The following is an 11,187-nucleotide window of genomic DNA, read 5'->3' on the forward strand; positions in this document are numbered from 1 at the left end:
GTCATGAACAACATGACCACGCACCTGTCCGCAACCATCCGTGTAACCGCGAGGGTCGGCTCTGATACCAACTTGTAACGCCCCGGACACACCCGCCGGTGGTCATTACTCCTGGCGGGATCTAGACTGGCCTCACAGATCAATACTAGTCTTTTCTGCGCACTTTGTCCTCACTCATGCGCACCCGGGAGCAACTTCCCGATCGGTCACCCATCCGGACACTACTCCAAGCTGAGCACACTTAACTTTGGAGTTCTGTCCAAATGGGCTCCCGGAAAAGAAGGAATTCCTTATTGATATGAGTAGTCTATCATCCCTAATAAGCCAGGCCATCACAGCATACCATCAAATTCGTATGTGAAAGAAGTTTCTAATGATATAATTTTTATATCATACACCTCGTATAGTAATAACTTTATTATTGGTCAAAGGCTACCTCAAAAGACGTATTAGGCCCTATATATATGGAAGGAGGGAATACCCATCTTCACTTAACCAAATTATCTTTCGTCAAGATCACTCCCTTGTGGACAAACCACATGAAGATTTTATATTCCATCATTCCCCTACCATAGACCTCCTGAATTGTATATCAAGGGGGGCTGACTATAATACTGTGGCAACATAAAATTCCTTATGTTGTACAATATTATATAAAGTGGGTATTGTAATGCTAGGGGTGTCTCCCCTAACCATGCATCTTCCCAAAATCTAGTCGTGTTACCATTGCCAACGAAGAACTTTACCCTCTGAAAAAAGGAGACTTTGATCCTCATTAACCCTTTCCAGAACGGCGAGTCGTTAGGCCTAGCAATAACCTGGGCCAAAGTCTTAGATTTGAGGTACTTATTACGCAAGATGTGTATCCACATACCCTCAGTCTTGGTAAATAGTCTGAATAACCATTTGGAGAGGAGGCATTTATTCTTAGCTTCTAAGTTCTCGATCCCTAACCCGCCTTGGTCTTTGGGTCTGCAAATGATATCCCATCTGGCCAATCTATATTTCGTCTTAACCTCATCACATTGCCAGAAGAATTGAGATTGATAAAAGTCTAATATTTCCCGTACCCTTACCGGTACTTCAAAGAAAGATGGGAGGAACATTGGAAGACTCGTTAGTACCGAGTTTATCAGCACTAGTCGACCTCCATAAGATATATGCTTGCCCTTCCAGCAGCTTAGCCTTTTTTCGAATCTATCTTCAATGCACTTCCACTCCTTATTTGTTAATTGGCGATGATGAATCGAGATCCCTAGGTAACTAAACGGTAGTGAACCCATTTCACAACCGAACAGTTGTTTATATGCATCTTGTTCCTCTTTGGCTCTCCCAAAACAGAACAATTCCCTTTTGTTAAAAATAATTTTGAGTCCCGACAATTGTCCAAATAAGCAAAGCACTAGCTTCATATTTCTAGCTTTTGCAATATCATGTTCCATGGAAAATAATTGTGTCATCGGCGTATTGTAGTATGGACACTCCCCCATCCACCAAATGTGGAACTAATCCATCTACTTGGCCATTTTCTTTAGCCCGACCAATAAGGACTGCCAATATATTCGCTACTATGTTAAACGGAACGGGAGACATCGAGTCTCCCTGTCTTAATCCCTTATGTCTCTGGAAATAATGACATGTGTCATCATTCACCTTAACCCCAACACTACCTTTCTGAATAAAGGAATCCACATGTTTCCTCCAGGCTTCATTGAACCCCTTCATACGTAAAGCTTGTTGGAGGAAGGGCCATTTGACCTTATCATACGCTTTCTCAAAATCCACTTTGAAAATAACCACATCTAGTTTCTTCGAATGGATTCCGTGTAAAGTTTCATGTAGTACCACAACCCCTTTTAGGATGTGTCTCCCAGGCATGAACGTTGTCTGAGTTGGTTGGACAACCGAATGGGCAATCCGCGTCAACCTATTCGTACCAACCTTAGTAAAAAAATTGAAGCTCACATTGAGTAGACATATCGGCCTGAACTGCTCAATGCGTACGACCTTCTCCTTCTTTGGCAACAATGTAATTGTTCCAAAGTTTAGGTGGAATAGCTGTAAATGACTGTTGAAACTCCATGCAGAGAGAAAATAGTTGGGAGCATTTGCTAGAACGTTTCAAGGACTGCAAGCTCCAGCCTGAAGTTCTATTTTTTGAGGTGATCAAGTAGATTGTTGTATAGCTTTACACAATGCAAACCTCTGTCAGGTGATTAGAGGAAACTCTGGGCCCAGTTTTTTGTTTCATTGCCGCCATTTTGATGATGTTTGCATTGGTCTCTCTGACACCGAATACAGATAAATTCTTGAGGAATGATATATGTTGTTTTGTGTGTTTTTAACTCGAAAGAAGGGCTTTATGATGTTTGTCTTTGAAAGTTGGAACTGATGGGTGATGCATGTCTTGACTTGTAATGTCACATTTAATGGCACCACTGCATTTTCTCTTAAAACATAATGTTGACAATGGCTAGCTGAGAGAAGTGATTTTGCTGCATCACTATCAGTTTTTATTTCCTTTCTCCGAGTTTTCCTTTTGTTAAAGTTAGACTCTAGGCTCTTTTCACTCGCTTTTGTTGTGTGTTTATGGCTCTTTGGCCTTTGTTTGTATCTGGCGTCATCTTGACCTTTTTTCTCTAGCACAAGATGACGCTCGTTTGGATGTGTGTCTAAGAAGAAGAAGAAATGTTTTGGTTTTTTTTGAAAAATGTTGACCCTTTACACAGATACGAGCACTGGGACTACGTAGTACTAGAATTTGTACTAAAACTGTAAGAAAGTTGTGACAAGAAATATGGATCGGAGGGAATGTTATAATATTGTTAGAACATGGGAGATAGTTTTGAGAGAGGGGGGATGGAACCGAAACATCGAAGCTCAATCCCAGGGTGTTGTCGTTCCTGCGCTGGCCAAAGAGAAGAAGAAGCTTCTTTGTTGGCAATGTCAAAGCCCAACGCTCTTATGTGAGGCTACAGACGGGACTGCCTCGAAAGGCAACGGTGTTTCCATCTTCGGGGTTTACCTTAGCTGTCCGCAGCCGTTGTTCAGGTTGGGATGCCACGGAAACGGAAACGGGCGCAATCCCGCACTGCAACAATTCTGACCCGAAGTCACAACCCACAAGAGGGTGGTATTGGTAAGCAAACAATGGTTCACGCCGTGGTTCTGGGCTCTGGGGTACGGTGAATGGAGTCTGAAACCACCCACCCGCACGCTGTTAGCACCAATCTCGACTAAGATTGTCCATTGATGTACGCTTGTACACGTGCATCTTAGAGTTATTAGTATGACATGTACGGTATGCGTACGTGTTTGCATTCCAGTTGTAAACGGGAGCTCTTTCTATCTCCTACTGAAACATGCACTCTAAAGATGTATACTTCCACTGGAGAGGGAGGCTGGAATGATTAGCCTAAACAATGTTTAGTCTTCTGTGTTCATCAGGTGGGTTAAGTACTCTCAAGATGGTGCTGTGGTGTAGTCGGTTATCACGTTAGTCTTTATTTACACACTAAAGGTCCCCAGTTCGAGCATGGGCAGTACCAAAATGTTTTCATAATTGTGTTGTCACCTTCAGCGACTTCCGCATACAATAGTTCAACTCTATTTTGTGAGCTTCTCTGTGAAATCCTGGTTGGATAAACACACGCATATACCTGGCCATTCCTTGGGCCGGGCCGGGCTTCGGGCCGGGCCAACCAAAGCCCGACGCAAAAAACCCAGGCCCGAGCCCGGCCCAGCCGTCGGGCCTAAAAATCGGGCCCAAGCCCGGCCCATCACACTAAAAGCCCGTCGGGCCTCGGGCCACGGGTCAGGCCTCTTCCTTAAACGGTGAAATCGACGGGCTCGGGCCCGGCCTGGCCCGGGCTTCGGGCTCAAAACCTAGGCCCGAGCCCGGCTCATGGACAAGGTCGGGCCGAGCCGGGTCGGGCTTTTTCGAGCCGGGTTAGGTCAGGCCAATCGGGCCGGGCTGCCCATGGCCAGGTATACACATTCACTAGAAACTACTCCCTCCGTTTTGAATTACTTGTCGGAGGTATGGATGTATCTAGATGTATTTTAGTTTTAGATACATCCATTTCTGTAACAAGTAATTTAGAATAAAGGGAGTACGTAATACGAAATGTGGTGTTTTTGTGTCTGTAAATTATTACAGTACGCTCGTGCGAAATCCTTATTTCGCGCACAAGGAAATCTAGCTAAGTGCTACGCACAAGGATTACCGACAGCATACATGTATGCTGAGATAAATATTTTAGTGAAGATAACCTACGTACTCCCTCCGTCCAGAAATACTTGTCATCAAAATGGATAAAAGGAGATGTATCTAGATATATTTTAATTTTAGATGTATCTAGATATATTTTAGTTCTAGATACATTTTTTTATTCATTTTAATGACAAGTATTTTCGGACGGAGAGAGTAGTTATATAGGATAATAACTAGAGTATAAGATTCCGCTAAAAAATCAGGATTCACAGGGCAAAGGAAGCATTCTAGGAAAATTAATCATGCTACTTCAACACCAACCAATGCAACGTAGCAACAACTGCTGGAGATAAGCATCTAATAGGAGAAAAACATCTGACCACCATTTTCAGGATTTTACACTAGTCTAGTTGGCAGACAACCACCACCACGAGGAACAAACAACTGGGACCTATTATTCCATGTAAACTGGATACAAGACCTATGATGAATGCAGAAAGTCAAGCACAGCACAGATGATAATAATCTACGTCTGTTGTAATCCGAAAAGCCAAGGCAAACATAACAACTACTCATCATCATCCACGCGAAGATCACGGCCACTTATCATTCAAGGGCACAGGGACGATCCTCTGTTTGTCCGGGTGGTAGTATACATGCATTCTGCGGCCTAAAACGCAAGCTCGTAGCTTTCTTAGGACTGATCAGCCAAGCCGCTCCCACCGTCATTATCGGCACCAGTGCTCCTGTGGCTCTCAGTGCCAGAAGGCTCAGAACTGGCCCCACCTGCTGCATAGGCTGGTTCAACTTGAGGGGCCTGAGGCATGCCATTGACAGCCCCAGGTCTCGCAACCATTTGACCAGCAAACGGAAGCATCTGAGCCTGTTGCTGCTGTAGTTGCTGCTCCTGCATCTGCTGAGGCGTTAGAGGGGTCCTCGGAGGGAACATTGGCACCTGTGACATGTAATGCCCTGCCCCTGGGGATGCACTAGGTGGTGCCATCTGTATGCACAAGTAACATTAGTGCATGCACTAGAAACAATATAGGTATACTGTATATTGCCATATTGGTCTAGGACATGACTGACCTGAGGACGGCTTACAGTGGTCTGTGGCTGAGTATCAGCGATTGCAGCCAAATACAAAAGATTCTTCTGAAGCTGAGCTTGATACCTGAAAGTTATATAGGAGATGAGTTGTCTATGTGTTTCTCCATATCCGCTTCATAAGGAACCGCACATTCACACAAGCAAATATTGTTATGTATAAGGAAACTTGTTGAATGCAACTATCTATTACAGGTATAGAACACAAGAACAATTCAATGCAATGCAAAGTAGATTAAGAAATACAAAAATATCACAAATTATGCCCCCACTAGCAAGAGAAAAGGACTAATAACGGAGAACTTAAACTTCCAATAATCATAGAAGCAAAAACATGATGTGGTTAGCAACATTGGATTAGTGACACACGAGCAGCGACCAGCACAATGGAACTGTTGATCTGGTACACAAGTAAAAGATTATGAACGATGCTAAGCGTAAAAGACAGCCATATTACAACGTGAAAAACTGATACGGCCAAAGTTGCCGTGTCTGCATGCCAGGCGGCTCTGATACGGTGATACGCATGATATGGCCGAGATGCACGTATCCAGGAGTACAAGGATTTTTGATTTTTTTTTAAGAGAGAGAAAAGAGCCTATATGGTAGGACATGATAGCACAGTGATGCGAGAGCGTAGCCCCGAGCGAGCCGAATAGAAGCCCAAGAAGTCACGAACTACCCTAACTTTGCTCTCTCGCTCTCTGTTCGACCGCACAAGCACTGGATTGAAGGCAGGAGGGCGCCGCCACCACCGCCTGGAATCGACTCGCCACACCGCCGCCTCGAGTGACTAGACTCGAGCCTTCTCCACCACCGTCGCAAGAGAGAGGTAAGTTTCACGTGCATGCTTGCTGTGTGCTTGGCTGCTTGCTATTGCTAGCTGATGTTGCTGCTTTGCTGCTACTGCCTACTGCTAGGGAGGGAAATATGACATGGCATCTAAAGGGAGTGGCATGGCAGCTAGCCAGTCTTCACTTGGTGGTACTGCTAGCAACAGTACTGAAATTGAAGGCGCAGGTGGAGAGGCCGGGCACGGTGTCGGCAATCCAAAATATCATATGATGTACTCCCTCTGTAAACTAATATAGGACGTTTTAGAGACTTGACACAAGTCTCTAAAACGTCCTATATTAGTTTACAGAGGGAGTATTTTCTATTTTGCATACACCATGAGGACATTGATGATGTTTCAAGACTTGACAAGAGGCATGGAAGCACCCAATGGGGCAGTATTTTGATCGCATCTCACGCATCCTATTATGTTGTCTTTATTACATGTCATTTTATGAATTGTTTGTATATACTCGCCGTATCGCCGCTGTTTCTGGAAATTAACATGTCCTGTGTCCCCGTACTCGTATCGCCGTATCAGTGCTTCGTAGACGTGAAGTCCAATAGAGTAAAGCTTAGTTAGCAACAATGTGTTTGTAGATCAAAAGAATGCATATTTTGACAGTTTTGAGTGTTTGTTACAGCATGACAAGTATGTAGGCCATTTCGCTGACATGGCTGCAATTTGTCTTTTATGTGACACTTCCGGAGGAGAAGGGACGCTACAGGTGCTAGGAGGTTGGCGACACGGTCTAGATCCTCAACATTATGACCGCCCTCCGCAAGGACAACATAAGCAAATCGTCCCAACCTCCACGCTCTCGCGGGCGCCCTACCTGTCTGTGCATTGCGCCACTACCACCATGGCCTTGCTGTTCTCCTGCCTACTAGAAGAAACCACCTAAAATAAGTTTGTCAAAGCACAGACAAGCACCTGCGCAAGAACCACGACAGGGTGCTCTAATGACAATAGTCATGGATTGACATGATGCCGCTTGTAAGCGCCCCTACAGTCAGAGCAACCCAGCGCTTCCACAAATAGTGCATCTCGTGCCAGAGTTCGCTTCTGAAAATGAACGGACAACTACCTTCATGTTCAAATATACAACTAGTGGCAGGGTTAACTTCTGATATCCTGCAATTTCTCTTTTGCCAACTATACAGGGACTATGGAAGAGTTTTAACCAAATCTTATGGTATCTTTCAGTTTAGATATTTGTCACTTGTCTAGCATTCCTTTCCGGACACAAGTACTATTTGTGTAGTCATGCACACATATGCGTATTACACTTATATGTTTTTACAAAGCAGATGTTTCTCATAATACTTTACACGGATTTTGAACCTTTTGTAGCTACAGCTATTCACAAGAAGCTGAGGTACATAACGAAGACAAATGTCAGTTAAAAAAGAAAAACAAAGATATACGGAGCAGAGATTAAGATACTTTTTATGGCTCTTGGAAGTTGGAAGTAATGATTACCATTCATTAGTGATTTTTTTCTCCAAGGGATGTGGTGTCGTAACTTGAAATTTATCCAGACTAGCTAATTGACTGTGCCTTGCTACAGGGGCATACACATTCTAATGGTTTAACATCAATCATGTCTAACATATACCTTTTAGAATACTCATGTACATTAGGTGGTATTGTTGATTCGATTTACCGTTAAATAATTCCTCCTCCACCAACCTCTCTCTCTTTCTCTAAAAAAGCAAAGACTTGATTAACCTTGAAGAAATAAACCCAGAGTGTGGAGGGAATAGAGAGGAGGACGGACATGCGTGTGTGGGTCGCAGCGGGCCGGTTTCGCCCTGGTTTTCTTGGCGTGCTAAGCATGGAATGGAGGCGGACAAAGGTTGGGTGAAATGGGAACGTTATGTCTTTTTTAGGTAGTGTAGAGTAGATAGATGTAGATGTAGATGTAGATAGATTGATTGATTTGTCATGTATGGTAGTGAATCAGCTGGAGACAATTTTTTATTGATGATTGATTTGTTTATTATGGCACTTGAATCAGCGCTTACCAAACTGGTTGGGGTTGTGGTCGGTAAAAGGATTCATGGGAAGATCCATCAATCGGTCGGGCCCTGGGGGGACGAACAACGTAGGAAGTAGAAACTCCCCTTTAATAGTACGGATAAATTTGAAGGACTATTTGATTTGTTATCACGATGTAGCAAGTGCCTGACCAGTTCCGAAATATTAAAGTTCGCATGATTTAACATAAATTATAGTATAATATCTACCGCTATTAACCATTGCAAGCAGTAGTTTCCAAGTGTAGGAAATATTATTATTTTTTTGCTTCAGAGGCAAAACAGTAAACATAATATATATAGTAAGGCAGCTAAACCTTTGGCGGGAAAAACATATAGTAATACTAAGTTCACGAACATCACACACTTGTAATAAACTATGATGAATATTTAAGAAAACCACGGCCATCCGCAAGATGCACGTGTTTTGATTGAATGCACTACAACTTATCAAATCCACAAATTTATGTCCCTCCACTGCGTGCACTTATGTCTTCAAACCGAGGAAGGGAGAAGACACGGAACTTATGGTACCAACATCATGAGGCATTGGGTTGCACACACAATGTAAATCCCCTAGAGGCACAGCACAAAGGTTGATGGTGATATCTTCTCTATCGATCAAAACGTTAAGACACATAAAGAACCAAGTTGGTGCTTTGATGGTAACTGAAGATGGTTGGACGACGACCCTTTAACCACTAGGGTTTGGTTTCCTGTGTGTGTCACCTACAGGAATATTTGTTCAGTGGTAGGGGACACACCCGTCAATATTCAATCTCTGTGTGTCCAGTAGCTATTGTGTGAATACAAGCTAGTGGTGGTGTCCATATTTACATGCTGTACTGGGTGCTTTTAACACAGGGCGCCAAGACACACTACTTTATTAGTATTAAAAGATAATCATACAATGATCCGTTCAACCTTTTTCACTGGTACTCTAGAGACAGTTGACCTGTGGTTCAATATTAATGTTTGGAACAATATATTTCCTTGTATGACACCCAAAAAAAAACTTGTTAGGTTCAGTGGCCACCTCAGCCAAATTTGAGACACCAAGCCAAACATAGAGTTTACAAACCTCTAGTATGTGCTTTTGCGTTCACAAAAAAATAGTACTCCATCATCAAAGTAGTGTTTCTTGACTAACCATACCCACATCAATCATATCACATGTGGTAATGGCTAAGGGTGCTAAAGCAGAAGTACCAATTCAATTCATTCGCAGGTCAGCTGCTCAAGCAGACATTTTCTTTGCAAACATATTATTTTGGCAGTCTTTGCAAGCATATTATTTTGGCAGTTTTTTGCCTGCTTCATTTACTTATTTTAACTGAACAGACCAGCAGCCAGTCCAATATTTACTGTTGGCCTGTTGGGCGTCCGCTGGTCTGGTTTTAGAACAACGGTACTAGCTAACGATAAATGTAAACAGATAAGTAAGAACAGCTGAAGATGGCGGCAGAAACACAATAATTATATTTTGTGCATACAAAGCAAGAATCCGATGGAAAGCAGAATGGCTCATTAGTTAGCGAAATTAAAGACCATATTGAATTGTATAATCTTCAGAAAAAGAGGTTCAGTCCAAAACATACTGAGCACATTCCGCCAACTTTCCCAGGTTCTGATTTTCCAAGATTGCCAAAATTAGTTGCTTATTTTCATCCAGGTACTGCACAATGGATAATGCCAATTAGGGGGAATGGATAATTATAACAGGTCGTGTATAGAGTTAGTAAATTCAAATAGAAAGCCTGAACAACAAAATACAAATAAACAAAAACAATACAGTGCAGCATTAGACGGTTAGACCTTCTATAGGTCTGCACGAAAACATGAGGATTAAAGATCGGGACTGAAGATTTTTGTTCAATCATCCCAATGCCCAAATTACAAAGCTAGAAAGAAGAAAGGAACACAAAGCATTAGTATAAATCTAAAGAACTAGAGATCATTTGGAGGTTGGGAGTCAAAAGTATAGAACTATATTGTTGGAGTGAAAATGTTTGATCCGTTTGTTGCACAGCATAAGCATGAGCACCCTTGATAACTTGGAAAACAGTTCAAAAGGAGTAAATCCAGGGTTGCTCTCAACATTTTTCTGGAGTAAAGCAACTTGGTCGAACAATGTAGGTTTTCGTTACTAGAACGAAGCCATTTCCATTAAGCAGTACATGCATCAACATTCACCAGCAAGAAGCAAAAATAAATAAAACTTGTTTGAATCTAGCGAGACAATAAAGGATGCGTCACAGTAACTAGTCGCTAGTAACTGCAAAACAAAAGCAACATTTGAAGATTGGCAGCTGGAATGGAAATAAGGCTGTAGAAGGATGGAAACAATACTAGTATTAATTTATAGAAGGAGAATACTGATATCAACTAACTCAGAAAAAAGCTATTCAAATCACATCAATATCGGTCCATAAGAACGCCATCTCTAATAATCCACCAGAAGAAAACCACGACTGGTAGGGGCGACAAACGATCGAATATTTGGCCGGGAACCAACCCTTCAAACCCACCAAGGAGGCACGCCAGCCCTATCGAGAGCCGACAGAGATGGGAAGGGGGGAGAGGGAACCTTTTGGATCTGCTCGGTGCTGAGGCCAGCAGACGGAGGCATCCCCGGCGCCGCCGCCGCCGGCGGCATGGGCATCGCTTGCTGCATCGCGGCGGCTCTCGCTTCCTCTTTGTTGGGCTGTGTTGGGGGGTTTGGAGGGTTTGCGGGTGTAGGAAGAAACACAAAGCGCCCACCTGATGCCGACCTGCCCCAGAAGACTTTCAGATGCTCCTGCAATTTGGAAATAATTACATATATGCCCCTTGACATTTTGTTACGGTTACCTGCACCTATTTTGGTCACTTTGCATGTGTAGCCCGATTAAGCCTGGATGACTGAATACAAATCAAAAATCAAGTGTTTGCCTACATCCCCTTCACTATGACCAAGCAACAACATAGGCACCGTTGTTTGGTTGTCTGCATGT

The 11,187-nt window shown here is 43.0% G+C and overlaps 1 protein-coding gene across 1 annotated transcript; it reads right to left on the reverse strand.

Moving 5' to 3' along the window:
• Positions 1–4,544: 4,544 nt before the first annotated feature.
• On the reverse strand, positions 4,545–10,958 carry LOC125508297 (GRF1-interacting factor 3-like). The gene is made up of 4 exons (XM_048672954.1): positions 10,782–10,958; positions 9,793–9,869; positions 5,303–5,387; positions 4,545–5,216 (listed from the first exon to the last, which is right to left on the reverse strand). The coding sequence occupies exons 1-4, from the start codon at positions 10,866–10,868 to the stop codon at positions 4,908–4,910; spliced, it is 558 nt and encodes a 185-aa protein (XP_048528911.1). The 5' UTR covers positions 10,869–10,958; the 3' UTR covers positions 4,545–4,907.
• Positions 10,959–11,187: the final 229 nt, after the last annotated feature.

Source organism: Triticum urartu, chromosome 5, assembly GCF_003073215.2.
Source record: "Triticum urartu cultivar G1812 chromosome 5, Tu2.1, whole genome shotgun sequence".
Taxonomy (NCBI): domain Eukaryota; kingdom Viridiplantae; phylum Streptophyta; class Magnoliopsida; order Poales; family Poaceae; genus Triticum; species Triticum urartu.

Coding starts and splice junctions, on each gene's coding strand:
- LOC125508297 (XM_048672954.1), bottom strand. CDS start 10,868: ATGCAGCAAGCGATGCCCATGCCGCCGGCGGCGGCGGCGCCGGGGATG. Junction 9,870..10,781: donor GCACCGAGCAGATCCAAAAG/GTTCCCTCTCCC, acceptor TCCATTGTGCAG/TACCTGGATGAAAATAAGCA. Junction 5,217..5,302: donor CCACTGTAAGCCGTCCTCAG/GTCAGTCATGTC, acceptor TTGTGCATACAG/ATGGCACCACCTAGTGCATC.